Source organism: Fusarium oxysporum, chromosome 7, assembly GCF_000149955.1.
Source record: "Fusarium oxysporum f. sp. lycopersici 4287 chromosome 7, whole genome shotgun sequence".
NCBI classification, from domain to species: Eukaryota; Fungi; Ascomycota; class Sordariomycetes; order Hypocreales; family Nectriaceae; genus Fusarium; species Fusarium oxysporum.
Window position 1 is genome coordinate 3190863 of NC_030992.1, and position 25521 is coordinate 3216383.

At 48.2% G+C, this 25521-nt stretch overlaps 6 protein-coding genes across 14 annotated transcripts; 3 read left to right on the forward strand and 3 right to left on the reverse strand.

The window, feature by feature from the left end:
* The first annotated feature begins 132 nt into the window (after window positions 1-132).
* On the forward strand, window positions 133-2332 carry FOXG_10426 (uncharacterized protein). The gene is made up of 3 exons (XM_018389754.1): window positions 133-413; window positions 464-524; window positions 575-2332. The coding sequence occupies exons 1-3, from the start codon at window positions 290-292 to the stop codon at window positions 1746-1748; spliced, it is 1359 nt and encodes a 452-aa protein (XP_018248083.1). The 5' UTR covers window positions 133-289; the 3' UTR covers window positions 1749-2332.
* On the reverse strand, window positions 972-4993 carry FOXG_10428 (thiamine biosynthetic enzyme). 9 transcript variants are annotated; one of them, XM_018389757.1, is made up of 5 exons: window positions 4453-4993; window positions 4389-4400; window positions 3249-4129; window positions 2367-3198; window positions 972-2304 (listed from the first exon to the last, which is right to left on the reverse strand). In XM_018389757.1, the coding sequence occupies exons 1-4, from the start codon at window positions 4584-4586 to the stop codon at window positions 3104-3106; spliced, it is 1122 nt and encodes a 373-aa protein (XP_018248085.1). In that variant the 5' UTR covers window positions 4587-4993; the 3' UTR covers window positions 972-2304; window positions 2367-3103. The 9 variants fall into 9 exon arrangements, with proteins under 9 accessions (XP_018248085.1, XP_018248092.1, XP_018248084.1 ...); XM_018389764.1 differs by having other exon boundaries at window positions 4309-4400; XM_018389756.1 differs by having other exon boundaries at window positions 972-3198.
* Window positions 2361-3079, forward strand: FOXG_10427 (uncharacterized protein). The gene has a single exon (XM_018389755.1). It carries the CDS (start codon window positions 2470-2472, stop codon window positions 2848-2850), a length of 381 nt encoding a protein of 126 aa, XP_018248093.1. The 5' UTR covers window positions 2361-2469; the 3' UTR covers window positions 2851-3079.
* A 307-nt stretch (window positions 4994-5300) lies between the features above and the next one.
* FOXG_10429 (uncharacterized protein) lies at window positions 5301-6404 on the reverse strand. The gene has a single exon (XM_018389765.1). It carries the CDS (start codon window positions 6252-6254, stop codon window positions 5445-5447), a length of 810 nt encoding a protein of 269 aa, XP_018248094.1. The 5' UTR covers window positions 6255-6404; the 3' UTR covers window positions 5301-5444.
* Window positions 6405-7201: 797 nt separating this feature from the next.
* On the reverse strand, window positions 7202-8054 carry FOXG_20297 (uncharacterized protein; the record flags this gene model as incomplete). Its single annotated transcript, XM_018400567.1, has 1 exon — window positions 7202-8054. The coding sequence occupies exon 1, from the start codon at window positions 7934-7936 to the stop codon at window positions 7202-7204; it is 735 nt and encodes a 244-aa protein (XP_018248095.1). The 5' UTR covers window positions 7937-8054.
* A 9247-nt stretch (window positions 8055-17301) lies between these two features.
* FOXG_10430 (uncharacterized protein) lies at window positions 17302-25101 on the forward strand. The gene is made up of 10 exons (XM_018389766.1): window positions 17302-17524; window positions 17582-17656; window positions 18116-18375; window positions 18427-18545; window positions 18991-19152; window positions 19216-20228; window positions 20344-20454; window positions 20575-21232; window positions 21417-21603; window positions 21743-25101. Exons 8-10 carry the CDS (start codon window positions 21188-21190, stop codon window positions 23683-23685), a joined length of 2175 nt encoding a protein of 724 aa, XP_018248096.1. The 5' UTR covers window positions 17302-17524; window positions 17582-17656; window positions 18116-18375; window positions 18427-18545; window positions 18991-19152; window positions 19216-20228; window positions 20344-20454; window positions 20575-21187; the 3' UTR covers window positions 23686-25101.
* The last annotated feature ends 420 nt before the right edge of the window (window positions 25102-25521 follow it).

Below are 25521 nucleotides of genomic sequence, written 5' to 3' on the forward strand. Positions count from 1 at the left end.
CGTTTTACTGGCGTTGAGCATTGTCAATGACTCCTGTTGCTCGCCGAAGAGCGCCTTATCACGCCCTGATGCGGGTACCCACGGGGCTGGTCCTCTGGTCTGGCGACTAAGGGCGCCGTTGACTTTGAAGATGTGGGGTATTCAGCTCGTACTAGACAGTATCATTTGACTCATGATACCATGAGCTGAGAATCTATAAGTTGTCGTGTCAAACCCATCATAGACAACGTCCAATGGGATGAACATACAACCATTGTCTAGCTTCTAACTGTACAAGACACACATCATCATGGGTTCTATTGGTCAAGGATCTTCGCAGCTTCCTGTGCGGGGCAAGACTAACACCTCAGTCTTTGGAAGCGCTATCAAGAAGGAATTTATGTTTGATCCAGAATGGAGAAATCTTAACCATGGTATGAAAGAGTCCAAGTGGGAGTAAGACCTCAACTGACAGGAGTTATAGGTTCCTTCGGTACATATCCTCAGGCTGTCCGAACAAAATTCCGCGAGTATCAGGATGCGAGGTAAATACACTCGAACCTCTGATTGTGATCTTTGGTCTAATAATTATTAGTGAAGCTCGCCCGGACCCATTCATTCGCTATGAATATCCAAAAATCCTCGATGAGAACCGCGCTGCTGTCGCAAAGCTTCTCAATGCCCCAGTGGACAGTGTTGTGTTTGTCTCAAACGCCACTACTGGTGTTAACACAGTCTATCGAAACATGAAGTGGAATGAAGACGGAAAGGACGTCATCATCAGCTTCTCGACCATCTACGAAGCTTGCGGCAAGGTCGCAGATTATTATGTTGACTACTATAACGAAAAGGTGACTCATCGTGAGATCGAGCTCCCATATCCACTCGACGACGACGAGATCATCAAGAAGTTTGAAGATGCCGTCAAGAAGATCGAGTCTGAGGGAAAGCGTGTTCGTATTTGTACGTTTGACGTTGTCTCCTCTCGACCAGGCGTTGTCTTCCCTTGGGAAGAAATGGTCAAGACTTGCCGTCGTCTCAACGTGCTGAGCATGGTTGATGGCGCTCAAGGCGTTGGAATGGTGAAGTTGGACCTCTCCGCAGCTGATCCAGACTTCTTCGTGTCAAACTGTCACAAGTGGCTTCACGTACCACGTGGATGCGCCGTCTTCTACGTGCCTCAGCGCAACCAGGCACTTATTCAAACGACACTCGCTACCAGCCACGGTTACGTGCCCAAGCTGGCGAACCGCATTACACCGCTACCTCCCAGCTCCAAATCTCCATTCGTCATAAACTTTGAGTTCGTCGGCACGCTTGATAACTCGCCCTATCTTTGCGTAAAAGACGCTATCAAATGGCGAGAGGAAGCTCTCGGCGGAGAAGATGCGATCTTGGAGTATATCTGGGACTTGAACAAGAAAGGCAGTGAGCTAGTGGCTGAGAAATTAGGCACGACATATATGGAGAACAGCACTGGCACGATGCGGAATTGCGGTATGGCTAACATTGCGTTGCCCGTTTGGACTGTGGAGGGTAAGGAGGGTGAGGTTGTCATCTCAGCGGAGGAGACGCAGACGGCGTTCCAGTGGATTCTGAATACGCTTATTGGCGATTACAAGACGTTTGTGGCGCTGTTTCTACATGGGGGAAGATTTTGGATCAGGACGAGTGCGCAGGTTTATTTGGAGATTGAGGATTATGAGTGGTTGGGTGGTGTGTTGAAGGAGGTTTGTGAGAGGGTTGGTAAGAAGGAGTATCTCAAGTAGAGTCTCACGTGTATGGGATCTCAGTATTTAGGGAATTCCTAGTGGCAGACGAGATTCGGCGAATTTGTTGTCGTGAGATATTCAAGATATAATCCAGGTGTATTCAGTACCAAATTGCAAACGATCAGGAATCTTCCCCGTGAAACAGTTGCTCCTGTAAGCGTTGCAATGTTGAAGAGTCCCCGGGGAGCAAAACTTCAGACTTTGCAAGCAAATGCTAGAAGAAACTCACTAAAGAGCCCCTAAGCTTAGGATTCTTTACCTAATACTTTTATCGTTTAGGATTAAGGTCGTTAGTAGTCCTATTGACTCGGCTAGAGTGTGTTGGTGTGCATTGACACCTGTCCTGCGGCCTAGATATGAAGGATGAAGGATCAAGGCGAAGCTTTGCTGAATTAGGATAGGATAACTCGATGGCAATCTGCCTTGATCTTGTACGCCCTGCAGATATTCGCAAACCAGATCGGGAATACGAAATGACAAGCAAGGATCTGTATGGGTTGAGGGTGTCAATCAATCGCCCTGTTTGTATGAACACGCTGTGCGCCTCGTGACGCTAGGCATTCAGCTTCCAATCGCCCCAGCAATTCTATAAATATGGATGTTCTAGAAGCTCACCTGCCAAGAAGTTACCATCTTTACTACCCCACAGCAAGTCATCTTCACTGCAAAGAACATAATCTCAAGCCAATTTAGAAGCCTCTTTATCAAAAACACCATCATGGGCAACTCTTCGTCTTCCTCGTCAAATCCCTCCGAAGAAGCCAAGGACAAGAAGACGCTTTATGAGCGCTTCCAAGCCGGCAAAAAGAGTGTACCACTCAGCGATGAAGATATACTAAAGTACACGGGCAAGACTCGCGATGAGCTCAGCACATGGGCTGATACTCAACCCGGCGTCGGAAAGAATCAACTCGCGGGTAGCGTAACAGCTGGACCGATTTCTGGACTTGGAGGAGTTGCCATGGCCGACGGCCTTGGAGGCTGGGGACCGAGTGCACATCCGAATGATAAGAACAGAGGAATGAAGTTCCCTCCTACAACGGAGAATGAAGCTAAGGACACTACCGAGGTGACAGAGGTGGTAGAGGATAAGAAGTGACGTTATTGACCGTGGAAGGAAGGATGAAATCACGACAGCGAGATTAATGACATCGCAGGCAATTATTCAATTTAGTATTGCTTTATTTGGCGTCTCTTTCGAGTGACATCCGACCTTGGGTTCATGTTTTCCAAACTTGAGTCGCTCAGACTAAATGAATGACAAGGTTCCATGCCTCGAATGAGAGACGAGGTCTAGGATCCTGAATTCACATGTTCCGTTTCCCAACTATGACCTTCTTTGATGACCTCGCTTACAGATCGTTCTGCTTCTTGCGAGTGTCGAAGATCTTCAGAGCTTCCTCGGCAGCCTTGAGACCACTGAGAGCCATGGCACCGAAGGTAGGACCTAATATATGTTAGACAAAGCACATACCAGAATTGACATATAAAACTCACCCATGCGGTTGGCACCGTCAACCTCGGAAAGTTCCATTCCACCAACAATAAGACCAGGAACAATCTCGCGGGTTCCCTTGACAATGGCATCCTCGGCGAGGTTCATGTCAAGACCACGCATACCACCGAGCTTCTCAATGCGCTGCATGCTGACAAGGCGCTTGACACAGAAAGCTCCCATCGGGCCATCGTGGCCGGTGGTGGAGATGATCAAAGGAGCGTTAATAGTGTTGGGGTCCATGCAAGACTGGTCATCGTGGTGCATGGAAACAAGAGTCCAGTTGGTGACAACACCGGCAATGCGGACTCCCTCCTCGGAAGGTCGGGTGATGAGATCCTCAACACAAGTGGCATTGAAGAGCTTGATGTTGGGCATCTGAAGAACCTTGGACATGATGGTCGAGGTGAAGAGGGCGGCGTGCTTGACAACGACGTAGTTACCCTCATCTTCATAAGGAACACCGACCTCGCGGAGGAAAGCATCAGCAGGCTTGCGCATGATCATGGCGGAGAAGAGCTGTCCACCAAGCCAAGCACCACCACCAGGAGACACAGAAGCCTCAATGATGGCGATCTTGAGATCAGGACGCTTCTTGCCAAGAATGTACGCAGCGCTCAGACCGCACGAACCAGCACCGATGATAACAATGTCAGACTCGGCATAGTTATCAAGGTCCTGGAAGTAGCGGCGAGTCATGGCGCGGGAGACCTGGCTCTCGCGGATGGGAGCAAACTTGAAATCATCCCACTGACCGAGCATCTCCTCAACGGTCTTGGTGTTGATGTTCTTGCTCATGACTGGGAGCTTGGTAGATGTAGCAAGCTCTGCAGAGCGGGAGGGAGGGGAGACAGCAGCGGGAGGGGCCATTTTGATCTTGGGCCTGTTGTTGTTAGAGTCTGGTGGTCAATAGGGGAGATGACATGATCCTTTCGCTGGTATTATCCAGATCAAGTTTTGCCGTATAATCTCAGCCACATCCCCCTATCATCAACACGACCAGTTTGAACTGACCATGCTGACGAGAGAAAAATGGGCACCGGCTCATGCATGATACTTTACCTGAGAGGTCCCAATCAGGTCTGGACAAGACTACCGCTGAAAGGCTCCATGGCTGCTAAGGTAGCTTAGGAGAGCCGTACAGGTTATGATATCTAGCATATCATATGTGTCAGAACAGCCCTTTCATACAATTCAGATACAAACCTTGGATATTCTTCAAGTGTTTTTATGTCGAGTCGATGAATTGATGAAGAGGAAAAGAAGAAGAGTTGGGAATGGAACGACCTTGACCTTTTTATGCCCGCAGGTGAGGGGTAAAAGTAACCCGTTGATATCATGACGGAGCAAGGCGGCCGATGCTGGCCAACAGAATGCAATGCCGAGTATTACCTACTGTAGACGCGTGTTTTTGATAGGTGAGTGTGTGGGGGTCTCTTAAGTGAAAATGACTGCCGGGGTTGCACATCATGAGCAATATCCCCTCCATCATATCATGTATCATGATGTCAACTCAATCACTTCAATTGGCCTTCGTTTCATCCCTAATCACCCATCTCGTACCTAGTGGCCAAAAAAGCACCTCACACAACAGCACAATGCAAAGATAAGTCTAGCTGTTGAGCATGTGAATGTCCTTCAAGGTGGGGGGATCCTCAGTTCCACTGAATGCGGCTTTTAACCGGCCATGACATGACAGAATGAACATGTCAACAACCCACTCTTTAACTTTATTGCTGCATCGGAGGTGTAATGCCGAGTTAAATGAGTCTTTGATCAGCCAATCATTAAGTGTGTAATTATCTAGCTCATTGGCGAGGTTCAGGGTTTCAGTGCTGACACGGCACTGAGCTGCATCACCAAGTAACCTGGATGGCAGAGTTCATGATATTAAGTTGGGGTCGGCTGTATGAGTTGAAACATATGAGAATGTACGTATTGAATAAGTGGAAAGATATCACGTTGTATCTTAAACATTCACGAGCAGTCTTAGTTTCTCTTGAGTTGCATCGTTACATCCATGAGCGATATATCACTATGTACAAGGGAGATATCGGCTGTATTCATTTGCCTCGCAACAGGTGGTATGATCTTTCTCTAAGCGAGCCGGTTACATTCACAATTACTGAAGCCTCTCAGCTTGACTATCTAATGGCTTTCGAGATACCATGCTGCATTGCATCCAGATACGAGTGCCATCAACATGGCTGATAATAAACGTCGAAATAGTAGTTACAACTGCTAAATACAAATTTCGACAAGTAGTTTCCGCAGTACTCGGTGGCCTTTATCGTTATATTCTTGTTTTCCTCCTTCAATTCCATTTCGCACTCGCACATTGCGAGTACCAGTACGCACAGCTTGGCATCGTTTCGAACCCCCGTGAGGCTCAACATTTCGTACTCCAATTGTTGGGTGATGCTCAGATTAGAATTGCCGTATGTCGGCAGAGTACCTCTGGGAATAGATAAAACAAGACTCCGCTCAGGAAATTTGATCAGTGGCGATATGGATCGTCTTTCGATCTCGAGGCTGTCGCCCTCGAAGCAGGCCAGGATTCTGTGTTCCATGTAGTCGATGCCACCTTGAACGAGCATTTCTCCGCGAAAATAATCAAGGTTCCGTCGCAGACGGCTGCTTGAGTTTAGGTCTTTACGGCCTAAAAGTCGTTGTGCGATATTGTATGCATCGTATACTTCAGACAAGTCTTTCAACCAAACCGCAATAATGATGATTCCCCTGCCCCCTCCTTCGATGAGGCGTTTCCTCCAATTCAGAGCCCTCTCCCATGATCTGAAGAACGAGACGAACGGTGTTCTAATATGCTTCCAAGATAGATGGTCCTCGGCGGCCTGCCAGAAGTCGTCGTCAGATATGTAACAACGAGGTCGAATGCTGCTGAGGTCTATGGAGTATTGGCTAGCAAAGCCACAATTGTTGTCGTGGCATTCTACACGAAACCCTATCAGTGCATCTACGGCCTCTGGTAATTTGCGCGGATAGTTCATATTGAAGAAATGAGGCTATTGCTTTGGCTTCGGTTGTGGGTGCCAATCTTCTCCAAGTTCTCGTTTACGAGGGAGGATAGAGATCTTCATATGTTTGGTTAGGAGAATTCACACAGCTCAGGTGACTCTTCAAGACGTAATGACACAATCACGAGGTTTGGGTTACAAATAACAGGTCAATGAAAAAAAATTTGTCCAGACAAACGAGCCTTCCAAGGTTAAAATATATTTGGAGGAGTTGGATACGTGACTTCACAAGCGTCTACTGAATGTCAGTGACAAGGTAGAAATTCATGAATCTTAACACCAGATTCGCAAAGCATATTGAAAGCTTGGATATGCGGACAACGTATTATGAAAGTGTTCATCTCATTTCACAATTACATGCCAGATACGATGGAGTTCCAAGAAGCTACCTTAGCACCCTTGCACTGAGGGGTTTCATGCGAAGAAGAAGTGCGTTTAACAGTGTCAAACCTACACTATAGCCGTAGCTAGACGTTCTTATATTTCTGAAGCTGGTGACATCTTTGTTCCCCCAATGATTGGCATAGTTCAGGATTTCGATCCCGACATGGCGCTGGGCTGCCCCTCCAAAGCGACCAGGACCTAAATGACTTATGAGATAGTAGCATTCATGCAGTGGTCGAGAATGAATGCGATGGTCTCCATTTATCAAAATATCAGTCTCGATGGAGCATATCACAGTGTTATTCAATGATCCATGAGTTATCTTGGCTCGACATCAATTGCGACAATACCTACACAACAGTCCGCATGCCACAATAAATATGCCAGCTACAATTCATCTCCTGTTTATATGTGACACAATCTTTTTCCCATCAATACAGTCAGCCATCGTCATCCGATCTGTTCGTCATTATTCCATCTTCTCTAAGTGTTCACCAACACTGTGTCGGGTGATGTTGCATCAACCCATCCTCTAGTTAGAAATGGTACTCTTGTTTGCCGTTACGAAAGACTACCCATGGTCTATTAGATATCTCACTAGTCTTGATTACTACACCATCCTCTGTTATCCTGGCTCTGACGGGACATCCACAAATTGCCAGCACAAGAACGCAGAACTGCCCATCATCCAGAACTCCGGTACGGTGAAATAGCTCGGACGCCAACCTTTCAGTAATTTCAACTTTCCCGTTATCGTATTTCAGTTCAACTTCTGTAGGCATCATCGCAGGCAAGAGCTCTCGCTTGTCATTGATAAGTGGTGATATCTGTACCCTCTTGATTTCGCAATTCGTCCCTCCAAAACTTGCAAGTATCATATTTTCGGATGCGAGGATACCACCCGTAATAAGGATCTCGTCAATATGGGGATCAAGTGGTCTTGTTTCCTCGTCAGGTGTGGCTGGGCATACCACATAGTCCAGGGACTTTGCAATATCTTCCGCATCATAGACTACCCGGTTTCTCAACCAGATGGCAATAATCAGGACTTTGAAGGCTCCCTTTTTGATCATTTGGGCTCTTCGTCGTAGGGCACTCTCCCAAGATCGAAAAAGTGAGGTGAAGGGGCTCGGGACTTGTTTCCGGGACAGATGATTTGCGGCGGCTTCGATAAAGCCCTGTTTGTTATCAAATATGTTGCATTCAGTGGTTAAGCTACTGCGGCTGTTCGTTTCCAGCTGTATTTGCTGTTTGCTGGCATATCGAGGCATGTAGTCGGGACATTCACACGAAAGCCGATTAGCACACTAATGGGTTCAATTCGATCAAGGGGAGGTGTCATCGTTATAGTGTGAGGGCTTCCTTCTGTATGTTGTCTCATGTTTCTTCTCAGACTCTCTGAGGAAACCCGGGATATTTATTTGGCAACTCAAAGGCATTCACTTAATACAAAATACGCACCAAGAATTGTTAACCTGCTAAAGGTCAAACTTGAACCTGGAAGTGACTGATGCATACAAAACCGAAGAAGGCGAGCTTATAATTTACCCAGCCTTTGTAGGTTATCTACTCACAGCTTGAAGTGATGCACACTTAGTTCGCGGCAAGTACATATTATTAAGGGAAACAGTAACAGGTGCGGTCTCCCTTATAAGAGTTGAGTATCAAAGAGAGGAAAATACTTGGATATGTAGTCTTGCTCGACAAAGGCTGTAGCGTAAGTTAGGCAAACAATAGGGCCAAGAGGGGACCAGACGTTCACTCATAGCTACATCACAAGACCAAGCTCTACCTCTCATAGGCAACAGCCCTTATGATAATTTAGTACTAGTCATTTGTTGATACTATCTGTATCACCTAGTTTAAGAATAGTAAAAGGACTTGTCTTCGCTCCGACCCAGACTTCGACCCTGCGAAGCAGCACCTGGAAGATTGTGGTACTGAGTTTTGTTATAGCCGCTGAAGGACGGCCCAAGACCACCTCTTGCTTTTGTTATAGCTCTCTCATCTCTTTTTTTTTCGTGTCATGCCTGTGTCATTGCTTGTTAACTCGAGCTCTAGTTCATGGCTTCATAGATGTAAGGGTTGCAACAGAGTTTAAGTAAAAGCACACAAGGATTAGTATCAGCAGACCCAAACGGTGTCTTTGAGTCGTATTCTCAAGTTAACTATTTAGTTCACGTCCATTAAGGTGTTGCATGAAGTCTGTTGTGAACCAAAGCTTGCTAATTTACGGGATTACTTTATCATTATGGAAAGCAATCATGCAACAAAGGGGCAAACTTTACACGTACGATATTGATTCTATTACGTCTTAAATCATGTTTGAAATACATCTCTTTCTTCATTTGTCTGTCAAGAGTAATAAACACGCATAAGAAAGCTCATATCGACGATGTCCTTCTTCAAGACCTACCCTACTGCAAGTGCAAGTCGGACAAACCTAGCTCCATAGCGACAACTATGCTCAAAGTCGTATATAATCCAGTCTCATAAGATACTGAGATACATGCTGAGGTCTATATATTCCTCCTTGATGTTTTGGCGGAGCTGTCACCTCGTATTTGCCCAGTTCCCGAAACTGTTGTGTGACGCCTTCATCAAAGACGCGCAGCAATGGCTTGAAGAACAATACATTTCAAGGTGTAATATCCTCAAACAAATCAATACACTAACTCCGGTTAACTAAAGGTATAGTTTGTAAGTCTAAACAACCCTTGGCGGTTGTATCTCTAGCAGCTAGCATTCATGAGGATACCATCGGAGAAGGACACATTGAATAGCATCGAGACTCGATGATCACTGCAGGTTGTTCTTTTCATGCCGCTGGATTGTTATATATGCTTTTATGTATTCATTTGATGCGGCTGCAAGATCTCTTATGTGACATCGTAGGCGGCTTCAACAGCCTCTTCTCAGCAGCTTCGCCGTGATGCGGCCAAACATCACAACTTCACGGCCTCCTTTCCACTGCAAGCACTAGACATACACATCAGTCAACGAGATTTGAACTACCCTACGGTGCTCTTATGCTATGTAGACAATTTCGATAACAGTCAGTGATAGTGCTGTATCGGGTCCACAGTCACAGTCTCTTGCTGTTCTCATTCTCACCAGCTTCACGCTCTCGCTCTCGTATTCAAGCTTAAGGTTAGGCCTAAGTTAGACTATTGAGCAACACATTCCTGAGCATATGCTCGTCGACAAAAACAGCCACACCGCCAAAGAGCCTCAACATGACATCCAAGTGTGCAAGCTGACTGACGAATGACGCTCTCGAAATCTGTAACAGATGCATGACACCTGCATAGCATGCTCTACGTTTCGTGCCTCATTTCTTCTGCTTAAGTGTCGAGTCGAGACTCGTCAACTCTGTAGCGGTGAACAATTGAATGCCTCATGAACAGACGTTCGCAAAACAACATTCACCACGTCTTCCGCAGCGCAGATGCAAGTATCTCTGGTTTGGGAAGTTGACTGCAGACGCAGTAGCATCGCACTCAAGAGAGGGGAAAATTCATGTGCGCATCAAGCAGAGTCCTCAACAAGAGTAAAAAAAAACTGCCCATTTGGTGATTGCGCATTTGCCTTCGTTCCATGTGTGAGGCTATAGAACGAACAGGATGCCCTCCTTTCTGCTGTTGAGATGGCGGTGAGCGAAGTCGTTGCATTATGAGCAATCCAATCACAGACGATAGCACGCAATGTCTCACACTGAGGTTAGGTGTGCGAGGTTTGATCTTGGAGGATCCTCTTCTCATTTGCATATGGCGAGTGATGCACATGATACATTGAAGGGAACCGGGTTTGAAGATTCGACGAGGGGTTGATCTGAGAGACTTGGAGTAACCCCATTAAGAAGTGTAGACTGATTGGGAGGCTCGGCAGGCAAAGAAATGCAAGTCTGGCCATGCAGCCTCGTTCTGTAGATCAGGGCAGATCGAGCATTGCATCCGCCCCATACGTGCAGTAACTTAGGGTAGCAACACATCCATCCAGTGATCTGACGACTTCGGTCTTGTACGTTAGATCGAGACTGTTTGGAGTCCATCACAGTACTAAACTCTGTTCGAAATTAGTTTCTCTAGTACGCAGACAGGCATACGATAATTAACTCGTTGTAATGACCTGGAGGCTAGAGAAGCGAAATAACAGACCCGATCTCAGCGGATACCCCAGTTGACACTCCCGTGTCTCACCAGACTCCAGATGCCGTCCACAAGGCAGGGCAAGACAAAACAAGACAAGAGCAAAAGCAGGACCGGGAGGGGGAGCACGGGTCATGGATAGATGATGCCAAGCAAGATTGACGGTCCTGTCGGCCTCTCTTCCTCATCCCCGTCCCCTATATCCGTAACCAGCGGTGTCCCCTCCGTCGCCGTACAGCACAGTAACAGTAGGGGACGATATGCAGCAGCCTCAAAAGGGAAATACCGTCAATGCACTCTTCCCGCCCCGGACCAAGGAGCTTAGTCCCGCGTAGCGGCATCCAATATCTCCGCTAGACCACATGGCCGTCACCATTCAGAAGCCTCACCTGAGCCCAGCCTTGTCCATCAGAGCAGTAGCGTGCGGTGGGAGTTCTCTCTTCTCCACAGTCCGATGTCATATGGGCTTTTTTTAATACTGTAAGCGACGCGATGGCATTAAAACAAAAGAGACAACAACGGGCTTAGACTAACTGCGAGAGATCGGCACGCCATGCGAAATTACCGGGATCTCCACACGGATGTAAGCCTATGATAGGCTTAGGTTTTAATATGCAGACCATACGTAGATGAACATGGTTCTTTTGCTGCGGCTTTTGCTTTTTCGAGAGCTAAAGGCTCATGATTGCTTTTTATTTTCTTACTGGGCGCGCTCAGGCCGCCCGCTCTAATGCGGTTGACCTTGCGATCATCCAGGATGAAGAGTCTGTGTTCAATTTGCGTTTGACTCGCGTTGAATGTCGGTCTGAAAGATGCACTGTCAAAGCACGATATTGAGTTCGTCCAGAAGGATGGCATCCTTGCCCTTGTAGAGCCCCGACATTTCGTTAACCGCCCTGTCAGGCAGTAGATACAATGGTGTTGCTCAAACTTGCCAAGACGAAAGATTACGGATCAGCCATGATCACCTACCTTGGACTATCTTCTTGTTGCTGCCCAATCATTGACTGGGAGTCTCCTTGTTAACAGTTGACAACTACAGTGCAAGGAAGCCCCTTACTGTAAATATTTATAATTGGTCTTGACCGTTTAGGAATATCGTATTCGTCTTGCTGCCTTGTACCTGCGGCAAGCTATCCAAGAGCCAGGTCTACACCCACAACGTGTTTTGAAAACATCAAGATGATGTCGATTGTCAAATTCACGGCAACTCGGCTTCAGATGAGCCGGGGTTGTCTGGAGAACCTGGGAACATTAAGACTTGATGATCAGATCACCTGGCCTGGTTTGAGATGTAGATATATAGAAATAAGCGCGCATACATGCATACAAAAACAGTGTCAACGAGCCCTATTAGAACTCGGTGAATTCATTCAACGTTTGGATTTCATCATGCCAAGGTTTTCCTAGCCGTCGAAGACGTTACATATTGCCTTCGGGCCGTTCAAGTTCAAGTATCACTTCCCAAAATCATGACATATTCATCTTCATATACCACATGGAAAAGGATAAATCAAGATATATCACGGATCTGCTACAGTGTCCACTATCAACGAAACAGTTCGAGACTACCGAGAAACAAGAGGTGGCAATCCTACGCAATCCCTTGTACTTGTCTCATCTGAAGTTGGGATGCAACTCAAGATCGTGCCTTGCACCAAAGATAGCAATTAAGATACATCATTTCGGAGAATCTCCTGTTTGGAAACTACAGAAGCAATTCGCAACGCCCGAGAAAGCGATTGTTTGCTTTTGTTATTCTTATGATGAAGGACACATGCTTGCCACAAGCAAATCTGAAGTTCACTTGGTGAATCCTTAATTGTGAGAGATTATAGGTGTGCACTGTAGATATGTAATATTCGATATATCAGGATGACTGCTAGATGGACTGGGGCGATAGGGCCGGCGATCGATAGCCACGCGACATTAGACGTTTTACGGTTCATCTGCCTGAGGTCTATTGGGTGATGGACGCGGTTCACAGTGGCTTAAGAGCCGGGTCCCCATTAGCTCAACAGGGGTCGGCTCAACCACACAGTTCGTAACCTGGCGCGACCAAGCCAGCTGAGGAACTTGGTCAGATCATTGTTGCCTACAGATCCTTCAAATCACATCAGATATCAATTCATCAAGGCCGACAGCTGCATACCCGACAACAAGGAGCTGAGGGCCTGGCTACCTGAACAGCTTTTCCCGAGGCTGTGGTCGCGTAAGTTCATCCCTTGTTAGCTGCTGCAAGGAGGCATTGCATCGCTGAGCTATTGAGTTCCTTCTCCCTCAATCTCCTGATATGGAAAGAAATTCGGTACAAGTATTCCTTTACCCTGGTTGCGTCTCGTCGGCAAGGGGGATGATTGGAGTTAAGTCTGTCAACTAACGATTAGAGCTCGATGACTAAAAACAAGCTTGAATCACCAACGCCGAACTGGAAACACTCCCCTCGGATGTATGCTGTAAACCTCAATTCCATCGTTTCATGGGGAGGCTTCATCGTGTCGTACAGTACGACATGGGACACTGCTGAGTGACTGGCCTTAGGAGGGGGCGTGTGATAGACGTTGTACGGAGTAGTAGCGAGATTTTGCTCTAATGTGGGCTCTGGACAGCGCTAGGATCTGGATCTTGAACAGCTTCGCCCCTCCACGGGAGGCTACATGTACATCCAATGTACCACCGATAGAGTTGTCGGGCATGGCCGGGGATTGAAGGGATCAAGTTGGGTTATCCAATCGCTTCTCGGTGCGGAAGTCCAGCAGCTCAGTTTACTACTTTTTCTTTTTCTTTCGCCGACTTTGTTGCGGGCTGGACCGTCACCGAAAATCGCGGGCAAGGTTATTGCTTTTGGCTGCAGTACCATCACATCGAACTTCTAGATTTCGGGTCACTGGTTTCACCAGCGGTCTGGCGTGTCTATTTACCATTGACCGCAGTGCGAAACCAATACTTTGACAGTATTGTGTCTCACGCACGCGTAATTAACGAGCTTGGTGTTGGGGTCAGCTTCCTTGAATCGGTCCAGGGTAGCTTTGCAGAAGAAGGGGCTGCAAGAGGTTGTACAACCTTGATTGGGGTTGAAGCAGTGAGTACCAATTGCATCAATGTGACTTTGGGTGAGAGATTTGAGCATGAGCGGATCGAAGATCTGAACGCCCCTAGCATTCGCTCATGGGCCATCAGTGAGCTACAATGAATTGATAGACGTAACGGCCAAAATACCAGCATCTGAGACACAATCATAAATCAAACCCAACATCAAGAGCACAAATGTAGTGCAAGTATAGTGCACGGGCTCCCTTCTCTCTTCAACGTCTTCTGTCGCATCTGTGCTAGGTACCTCAGCAGGTCGAGTCCTTCGTGATGGAATACCACATTGGGACAACGGAATTGAATGTGTGAAGGCCGCAATCATAACCTTAAACATGAACGTTGTAAGGGTGGGAGCAGTCTCAAGATTGATCCCTACTTCCCTAGATACCTATCTCGATAGAATTATCTCAAGACAGTGCGATCCTTGATTTTATGAGGTAGCACTCTCTGTTGATATCCGGAATTGAGAAGGCGAGATGGAAATTTGGATGCAAACGGGAGAAAGTGGAGAAAGACCTTCCTCTCCCGGCAGTACCTGACTCCTTCCAACATCACAACTCTGGTTCCAAAGGTCGAACTCCTCCCTTCTCTTGACTTCAAACGCTGAAGAAAAACCTCCTCCTTCAACTTCACAATTGTCTTCAATACCACGACAATTTCTGTCAATACTATTAATGCCTCCAATTGATGTGCAGTCGCAAACGCGTCCGCACTGGACCTAATTTGCGACGTTCATATCTTGAGTGGAGGTTCTTCATCACCAGGTATTTACTGTGCTTATCAGCAAACGCCGAGCTTCAGTTCATGCCTCCCTCAATTAAAAGATAAATCTCTATGGGCTTCCGAACCAACATCGGCCTGCAAAGTTGTACAACGCGAACAATGCCGTCCCATTGGTAGCTTGATCAACACACAAGCACGCACTTCTCTAGAGGCGCAGTCATGTACAACCACACCATGCTGTCCAGAACGAGGGAGGCCGCGCGATAGGTCAGGAAGAGGGGAAGAGACGACGTTAGGGGAAGTGCCAGATCTCTAATGTGCGATGTGCGATGCGTGTGCAACATGACCTGCATGATCTCAGAGAACCACCAACCTCATCGGCACCAGCCCTCGCTCGCTTGTTTTCCGCCTGCAATGCACACATCCTGCTCAATTCGTTGATCCAGTTTTACATCAGCAGGTCAACGGATTCTTTTTCTGCCCTCCTTCCGAAGAACTTAGCGGTTCGACATTGAGCTTACAGTGCAGAGACGCTGGCATTTGCTTTTTCCTTCAGGCAAGGAGTATCAATGGCAAGGCATGGAGTTTCTGGAGAAGTGATGGTACACGTTTTATCCCCTATATACCTGTCTCAGCTTTTACTACTCAAGCTTTTGCGTGGTTGTTGAAGATGCCCTCGGCTTGAGCCGAGCAGCTGCAACAAATGATAACAGATCGATGCGCAACCATTGTGCAATACCGCCCCCATGGGCCCTGTCACTGGTCTGACTTCCCGCAAACAGGACGAATTCAAATGCCCCTCACCAAGCGTACAAGACGAGACATTTGTTGTTTCTGCAAAGGCTTTGGACGAGCTCGAAGCATAGCCATATAAGCCATGTATCGCTTGGCTGTTTCGAATTCCACCGACGCTTCATGCTCATAGCAACTCTGGACTGTCCTGGTGTACCAGGGCATTGCGCCAATCTCCAAGAACGAACATTAGATCATTGGCGAAGCGATCAAGCATCCGAGCAATAAACCCTACTCACTCAGTGTTCTGCAGACTTGACAATCCTTATCACGTGGCCCGAATCGGGTCCCATTCACCTCGAGCTCACTGAGACATGCACGTGTCCCAGACCTGGAACAGGCTGTGCTGGAGTTGCCTAACCCTGGTCATCGGGATGGTTTCAACTGAGCACCATGACAAAATCTCAACACATGGAGCTGATCCCCCCAATGTGTTGTCTTATATCAGATAGAGATGGTGAATCCCTGGACCAGGAAGCCTCATCTTGCATGCTGGAGTTAAAGGATGTGTGACTCAGAGTGCGGGTTGGGACAAGCAAATCTGTGAAACGTCGCTGAAGATGTCTTACAGGCCCCCGTGCAACAACTGTGAAGCGAAGTCATGAGCCATAACTCACATTGCCCTATAAGCTCGCCCGTCCGAGTCGACTTGGTACATCGAAGGCACTCAACCACTGTGACGGAGTGGAATCCGGAGGAACAAGGCGGGGTAGAGAACAAGATATGCTTCGGCTCCACGAGTGTCGGGTTGAACGATTCCCTCCCGGATTTGCTTCGAATAACCGCCTCATGTCGTCAAAATCTAAGCTAAAGGTTTGTCAACCTAGCTGTGAAGAGATTTTGGCCTTGCGTCTGGAAGTACTGCCCGAAGATAATTCTGGAAAGCATAGTCACGGACGATATCATCTACAATGATGTTTGAAAGCCAACATTATAACATAACACTGAACTGCTAGGGCATGTTCTCAGGTACTGACCGATGAGATTCGGGTTCTTGGGCCCCAAAGGTGGGGTGGGGAGCGGGTGCGAGGATTTGACGCTAATCAAGTCCCAACTTCGTTACCTCAAAAGGGCTGTCGTTACAGTGAAGAGGCATGATTGGTCTCCCTGAACCAATATTGAATTGGTTCTCGTCGTTCACCAAGAACTTTATGACTGCTGTAAGGCGGTTCCCTTGCAAGCGGCCCGCGCGCCATGTCTATCACTAGCATCCCAATAGCACATGCTGCAGGATCTCACAACTCAGTTGGGCCAGTCTTGCTTGCTCGCTTGGTCAATCAGCAGGTCTGAGTAGAGCTAGGCGCTACAAGCAAGGACGATCCCTACAGCTACTGTTGCACCCCTGAAGTGATAACCCCGGTTCCCTGTGTAGATCCCACACCCACACCTTTTCTCAAGACCGTCTCGAGCTCTGAACCTTGATGCTGTGAGCTGTGGAAAACGTCAAGCAGAAGAACCGGTGCGATATTCCCTTGGCTTTTCCGTTGAATGTCTGAGAACCTTTCAAGAGCCGAGGTGGCGTTCGTTCAAAGGCTTTTGTTCAACCTAGCCCTGGTAGTGTCATGCTACATCAATAGCCCCCCGGCAACTAGCAACTAGAGCAGAAACAATACACCAACCGTTAGATACCTGCTCCGTCGCGACTGACAATTACAATTCGAGCCGCGCCAGTTCTGCATATGAATCGTGGGGGATTTGTTTCCCTGGCTCGCCTGTTTCCTATCAGAGATTCAGGTTATTGATCGGGCGTATGGCTCGCACAGGACACCCTGCCTGTAGCGTTGCGCGCTTCTTTACTGCGGGTATCAGGCAATTACTTGCATATGTGTGTAAATTGCCATGATGGGGACACAAAACCAGTGGCTCTTGTCGATGGCAAGTGACGAGGTTGTATAAGATAAGTGGCACTCCCCTTTGAGACTTCATATGCATACTTGCCTTGGTCAAATAAACAAACAGCTCGACAGGCGGAAACCTATTATACCAGAAGTTCATTCAATCACCAGTTCATATTTCCGGCTCTAGTCTCCGCATCAAATTCAGCCGGGCAAGGATCCCATTACGTTTGCCAGGGCATACCGAATTAAGGAAGTTAACTTGGAATGGGTATGGCCACCGATGGCATGCGCTTGGCTACAGTTATTGACATCTCTCTCAAACAAGGCCGAGTCAGCCATTGTATCTGTTAAAGAAAAAGGCGCTATCACCTTTTTCTGGAACCTCCACTATACTCAAGAGGTATGGTTCAATATGATCTTTTTGGGCTTCCGATTTCACTACCCTAACCATCGCCATCCTCCTTGATTATTTTCTTATTGTCCTTCCCCGCTTTATAACTCGTATCAACGGCCCATGTCGCTCCTCAGCTTCGTCCAAGAGTCGACGGCAGTGGCGTTTGTGTGCCTCCAAAGTCTTTGGACTGTGAGAGACCGCGACGCCTGTGTGAGAAACTTCAATGATCACCTCGACGACCCATGTATCCCTTTGGCTTTCCCATCCTTTTATCCCTTGCCCCACGCTTTTGCTCCACCCGGGCGATAGAATTACACAGTAATTATTGACCATTTGGCGTCAATTCATGAGGGTTTGTACCAATCTACGAAGAAATGAAAGGCCGCCATCGGAACCAGGGGCTTTGACAGAATGTTCACATACGCACAAAAAGCAAAAATGAGACTAATTGAAATGGGTTGACAGATTTGACTCAGAAGAGTGCCGACAAGGCGATCACTGATCATCCTACGCCAGCGGACCAGGGTCATATTTCGATCAAGTTTAATCCTTGTTCAACGACACGGACTCCCAGCACCCTCGGCGAGCAAGAGTTAAGCCCGTCCCAGTTTCGCTGACGATTGCACGCCTAGTCTGCCTGGTGCATCCTCACCTTGGGGTATCGACTGAAGTGGTGGTTGATAAAGTTGATCGTTGACGCGAATACGGTCAATTGATGTGTGGTGGTCTGTTGATTCAAAAGTTTTTGCTCTTTTGGCGACTGATCATCGGGACAGAATTGTTGGAGGCTAAGCTGAACAGCGAGCTCCATCGCAATTTCGCTCCGCGGTGATCTGAAAGATTGAAATTTCAGCGGTCCGCTTCCGAAGATCTCTCTTTCAAGCTGTTTTCTAAGGTGAGTTGTGTTTGGCTCTGATCTGTTTCCGCATCAACCCTGGTCTGCCGGCTGCAACATCCTGTTCTCGCATGCTGTAAGAACTTTGGGGGTCTGTTCTATTGAGGAATATGACCCCCTCAACGAGTAACTAGGAGTTCACAAAGGAGAAAACAAATGGAGACGGGAAGACGGGAGCGGACCCAGTACGGTTAGGACCGCACCTTTCTGGGAGGGGACCCTCTTTCTCTCCCTTGAGTCTTTCCTCCCTTGAGGCCCATGGGTTCCACGTCTATTACTGGACAGCGCTCATCTGCCCTTATAAACGATCTTGGCTGGCCCTTGATATCCAGCTGATGCCGCCTGCGCCGTGCACCATGCACTACCGACACCCTTGCACACCACTATCGATTCGCTCGTCGAAGCATAACCAATCATCGTGACCCTTGCTAACGACACCCCCTAGGCTTCCCGATAGACGACCGCACGCATTACGCACACATTCCATCGTTCAGGCACGTTACAAACCGTTCTTTTATTTAATTTGGATTCTCAAATTCTTGCCTTTTCTTATTTTCGGCGCTTCAGCTGAGATGTACAATACCAAGAAAACATATTTCTTTTTGAGGCTAGTGTGTCTCGTCTCCTTGCGTTCATCTCCTGCTTCCTAACTTTTTCTTGGGGTCTCGAGATCACGGAAGGTCCCAACGTCTCATCAAAGGGGGTGTATCCAGGTTGTTCGTCGTCAACACTGCCACGAGTTTGTGGTGTCCCCTTATTGCCGCCATGGCGTACCATGATAACATGGATCCTGGAGACCTCGGGAAGCTTGTGGGTAGATGTTAAAACAGCAAAGGTCTTCTCGGGGTAGCACATGATGGATTATATGTGAGCACCAGTCAAGTATCTCAAGTCATGCCTCATGAGGACTGGCACACAGAAGCAACTCAGATCGAGCTTCTCCACCATTTCCCGAACCCATGATACATCCCCTCCCCACCTGTTGACGCTGCCGTCACCCTTGCAGGAGGCTTTGAGACACTTGAGGATCTGGCATAACGGCCAAGGTGGTAGATTGCTAGCCTCCGCAGATGTCAACCACGGCGTTTCCTACCAGCATTACCTAGCTCCTTTATTGTAACCAGCGCTGCCACTACTGCAGGCTTGTTCTGTATGCAAGTTCATGGTTGTTCCCTCGTCTCCAAAAGCTACTTTCAAGATAGACGAGTGGGGGGCGGGATCGCCAGACAAGGTCCCGCAGACTCGACTTAACAATGTCCAAGGCCAAAAGCAACCAGACGGCGCCTTTTGTTGCTCCCTCCCTCCCTTACCCTTGTACTTCGTCTCCATTTCTCCTCTAGTCAAGTTGTTGCCCATCTTCATTGGCTTCCGTCAGGAAGGGATAGAATAGATACATCACTCCATAAGCTCAAACTACTCGTTTTGTTTCGCCCTTTCTTCCTTGCCTCCCCGCCCTTCGGCCCAATATCTTTTCGAAAAACATCTGAATCATCACTATCTCCCCTTGATGCAAGGCAATATCTTGCATGCACAAGTCCAACTTCCCAAAAGAAATGCTCTCTCATGTTTCGTCTCCATCATCTGCCTCCGACACCTTGCACAACACTGTTTGTCAAGGCTCCTTCAAATCCCCAAATGTAAGTCAAAGTCACTTTACCCGGCACTGAAACCATCTACCCGTCTGTCTGTCTCTCTTTCCACGTCCTAGCTTCAAATCCGAGCAAAGTCGGGATCCATAGGCTCGGGGGATCTGTCGTGAACACAGCGATGTCCTGAAAGCTGAACTGACCAACAACAGCCTCGTACGCCCCTTGCAGCTGAACGACGTGTATTACAATCTTGGAGACCTTCTTTGACCCCTTAGTCTCAGTTTGTGCCAGTTGATCACAATTGGAAACTTGTCTGCAAGGTACGCAATATTTTAATGCTACGAAGCTGTGTTGCTTGAAGCACAACAACCAAGGCGGCAAGCCCACGCCATCATCCCTCCTAGTACACAGCAAACGACCAAACCTGACAGAGTCTCCAGGAACATCCCCTCAACGGCCACCGTTAACGAGCCATCCTGGCACTATCTGTTTATTTGTTTTCTTCTATAAGGTGTCAAGACCAACATTGCCACGCATACCTGAGTACCCTAGCCTGAACTTCCCGCGTCAGAGTTCACTACCCCAGGTTGAGTATCATTCTCCCTCTACTGAAGGTTCTTCTGCTACTAAGGGCAAGGAAACCTGTCCTCTTGGAATGCAAGTGTCTTTGGACTGGATTGGAATCAAAATTACCCCTCTCAGTTCCTCGCAACTCTCCAGTAGGATCTCCGCCATTCACCTCTACTGTCTCAAATCGCCACCTCCAGGACGCCAAAGCAATTCAAGGGAGAGCCTGACCGACAACACTAAGCATTCAACGGCATCATCACTGCATACTGCTGCATGCCCTGTGCTAGATCAAATCTCCGAGAGTCAAGACTCGTACATCGATCGTTGTCTTGGTCGACCCAGACCCGCTGCATAAGACCTCGTCGAGACCTGGTTTAAACTACAACCGCGACTACTTCTATCCAAGACAACTGGCCAACATTCTTAACTCGCCTCCCTGGACCAAGACCCATTTTCTATCGTTCTCCCTTCACGGCAGCTTGAATGTCTACTGTCAAGTTCCAGTGTCCTCCCTACAAGCTTTTTGAGGTGAGTCGCAACTTAGACCTTGTTCCAACCCTCCCATGACAAACGGATCCCTTTTGTTCTTCGACGCCGCCCACAAGTCTGCAAAGCGTTTCTCTTTTGTCTCCTCTTATCGGCTTCTGCTGTCTTTCAACGTCTCGTCTCCATAGTGTTTCGGGAGCTCAACACTGACTTCAACAATCCATAGCCTGACTACCATCCGCAGAAGCCCATCATCGTCGGAGTTGACGACAGGCTTGAATCGCCTGACACGATCGCGCTTCGTTACGAAGAAGCTGCTGGAGTAGAGACCGGGGGAGACCCACGAGGGGACTCCCCTCCTAGGCTCTTGGAGATGGCGACTTACACCAAGGCCCAGCTGCCTTCCATGCATGGTAAGTTAACATGCCCGAAGCTCGATAAGATAGCCCATGAGAGACTGGAGTCAATGAAGTGCTGTATTGGAGCCGCCTCAGGACTGGTAGAGCAGCTTTGACAGGATCCCAAACTGAACATTTGCTAATACAATGTCAGCTGGCTACGATGTGGCCCGATACCAAGATGCAGGTTACGAACAGTACTCTACACAGGCCTACCCGACTCAGCAGCAATCCGACAAATTTGCTCACTTGAACCAGCAATCTTTTGCATCCAATAGTGCCGCTGTGGCACAGTATATGCCTTCTGGCCCTACAGTTTTATCTTGCCAACCCGCAACGGGCATTTTTGGCACCAAGGTTTATGTCAAGCTCTCGTCCCAATACGATTTGTTCTCGTTATCTACACCAATTCCAACGTGGTTTTTGGTGTTCGGATCTGAGAAGTGCTCTGCCCAAGACGTCTCTCGAGATATACAAGAGGGGTCAGGGTTTATCTACACTTGCAGTGGAGATGCGCCTCAGTTTTTGGTCACAAACTGTGCAAATAGTAATGTGCCATTGTCACTCGTCCTCGACGGTCCTTCTGGAGAAGAAATTTCTCGCATTCCCGTTGGTACTTTTCAATATCTTGAAGGGTCCGGGGATGACATCACGAGGTCGACTAAGATGCCTAAGCATGAGGACGCGGCACCTGCCACCACGATCGATCAGCCGAGTACCTCACCCAAAGGTGAGCCTCAGCTACCATCAGAGCCTGGTACAAATACCTATGAATATCCACCTCAGCAAGGACAATATGCCAATACATTCCCACAAGCAAACAGCGACATGATTAGTACTTACAATAGAAGCACGAGCTTCACAGACCCTCACTACCATCGGCGTCCAACGACTGGATGGAGTCCTTATCCGAGCACGCTGGGCAGCACAGGGAGGGGCCCCGGTGGATTGGACACTTCTTTGGTTGGACGTCCGCCTTTGACACCCTTGGGAATGTCTTCTCCGTCTCACTCTAACGGCGCTCCTCAACTTGTCCGAACCAGCACCATCACTGCCAATGCTGGAAACAACACAAGTTACCATCCTATCTCGCTTTATTCTGGCAAGGCGGTTTTGAAAATCTCAGGCAAGCTGGAATCGATGGCCGAGAACTGGACATCAGAGGAATGGGCCAACCGTCGTCGGATTGTCCTCTTCCGCAAGACACAAAAGGGATCTACAGTTAACGCTACCTGCCAATCGGTAAGCGTCAATGAGCGACCAACCAACAGCATCTGTATATCATGCATCTGGTGGGCCGAAAAAGGCGAGTGTTATGTCACATCGGTCGACACTATCCACCTTCTCGAGCAACTGGTCGCAGCGCCGAACCGTTTCAGTGTCGAGGAGAAGAACCGTATTCGCCGTAACTTGGAAGGCTTCCATCCGCAGACAGTCTCCAAGGCTAAGCCAGATAGCGAGGAGTTCTTTAAGATCATCATGGGCTTTCCCAATCCCAAGCCCCGCAACATTGAGAAGGATGTTAAGGTATTCCCATGGAAAATTCTTGAGTCTGCCCTCAAGAAGATTATCGGCAAGTACAGCGTTAATCCCAGCACGCCGGTTCCTCCCCCCATGATGAGCCAGACCAACGGAGGGTATGCGCCTTTACCCACGCCTCCTGGACAAAGCATGGCCCCAGCTCATCCTGATGCTCATACGCAATACTCGCTCCCTCAGCATCACGACTCGATACCTTCCCCGCGATCACTATCAGGCTCTCAACCTAGTTGGACACCATACACTACGGGTCCGGGATACTCTACAGCTGCATCTCGAACGCTGAGCCCTGGTCTTCGTCACCACAGTCCGCAGCAACCGCCTCTGCGTATCAACACAACACCCCTGCCAGCGGTTTCGACCTACGACAGCCGAAGCGGAGGATATGGAACAAGCGGTTTGCATACCCCGCTGAGCCATCACCCACCAACTGCAACTCCTCCTCGATGGGACCCCACGCCTGCAACATACCCAGAAGGCTATACCAGCCTGACATCACAGACAGCTCAGCCAGTGTACGGTGCAGCGGGATATGCAGAACCTGCACCAAGAGCATGAAAGGGTCGTGGCGCTCAGTCGCCTAGGTCATCATCGGATGACCATTGAGTGCCCCGCGGGCCTTCTACCTCGTGTTGATGGCTTGGTTGTGTCGGAAGGTTGTATCAAGCAGCCTCGTGAACATTGAAGGAGGGTCGTGGGGGATGATCAGGTGTTGTGGCGCACGCCAATGGCTGAGTCCAACGAGACACCACCTTGTATCGAAGCAGCCCTCCCAGATCCATGTTCGCTCTGAGGTTCCCGTTGATGATGGCGCCATTGGACGTGCAGGTTGTGGCTGGGTGATGCTGTCCGCGCCAGGCCCTGTGCCTAAGCTTGACCTAGACCTCAGGTGAAAGAGCAACCAACAAGATGTTCCACGGCTCGGGCGCCAACCTCGGGGAATATCGCAACTCTTTGACCCCCATCCCCATCCTCTTTCTTCTAGCGTGTGCCCGCAGGATGGTCATGCGGTCAAAGCACGGCACTCTACAGTACCATTCAACCACACCCTCTTGTTGGCCGTGGATCAATGGAGCTAGAGGCTGGAGACCCAACCACAACTTGGCGGGTAGATCCGTCCAGCGCAAAGCAGGGATTAGCTGTAGGCCTCTGGCCGTCAAACCAATCACGCAACGCCGCACCGCACCATCGACGCCATACGCCACCTACACAATACAACACTACGCTAGCGCGACACACTCAATGCCCAAGCTTGCACGACGTTTCTAGGCGTCATATTCTATATTCTTTCTTATTTCATCTTCATGCTGCTTGAGCCTTTTTGTCAATCTCGAGTCATGCTTTCTCAGCCTGATAGGCACACTATGGCATTTCTTTATCTTTCATACCTTTATCGAGGCAGTGACCTCATTTACTAACATGGGTCATGTATGGTAGCATAGACTTGTCGCCTATTCCATGCTTATCTTTTTCTTGTTTCTCTTTTTGCTATTGGACTGCGTTTTCTCTCAGGTATCTACACCATAGAGGATCTCATTGGATTGGTTCTGATTGGATTGGATGGACATAGGATAGACGGAATAGCGTGACTGGGATTATGGACACGAATGGAATGTTGAATGGAGGTACTATGATGGAATGTCAAGAGGAGATTTACATGTGCTGTTATTATTTATGTCGATTTACCCTAGCTGCTGGGAAATATGGTTTGGATGGACTTTGATCAATAGGCATTATACCCTTGTGTGCATTCCTATGGCCCTTGTTCTGTATGGCTATCTCAATCTTCCCTCGTCGGCTTCAGCATGGTATCGGTTATGTAGAATGGCGTTTTATACTGGCTGGGCAAAGGAATGGACATGATTCTGTAGGCAAATTACCATTAAATAGTGGATAATCATAATCTTAGATGAGTTAACGTGGTTGTGTTGAAACTGGCGTGCGATTCCAGGGATATTGAAGGCATGGGAACGTAACATCTGCACGACATTCCCACGCGGAGGTTGCCAGGCCATCATGGGGTATTATTGGGATGCAAAGAATGCTGGGTCTGGGCCTATACGAGGCCAGGAAATGAATGAATCGTTGCTCTGGGAGAGTCGATTATTCTCGACTGTTGACTAGGCAAATGGTGGTGGAGTAAATACTTGTCGAATGGCATGTGTTAAAATTGCGCGTGGACGTTTCAACTGGGGCGTACGAGTGAGTGCCAGTCGGGTGTGTCACAAGGTCCCTGCATAAGAGTTGCATTCGGAGCCTGGAGGTATGGTTACTTAATGATAAGCAATGACCAGTCGATCACTTGGATATGTAATGTGTATCATTTTCGGATGGTCGGTCTGCTATCAGATTGCTACTGTATTATTTCATGACGGTGTATTGCATAATGAGGAA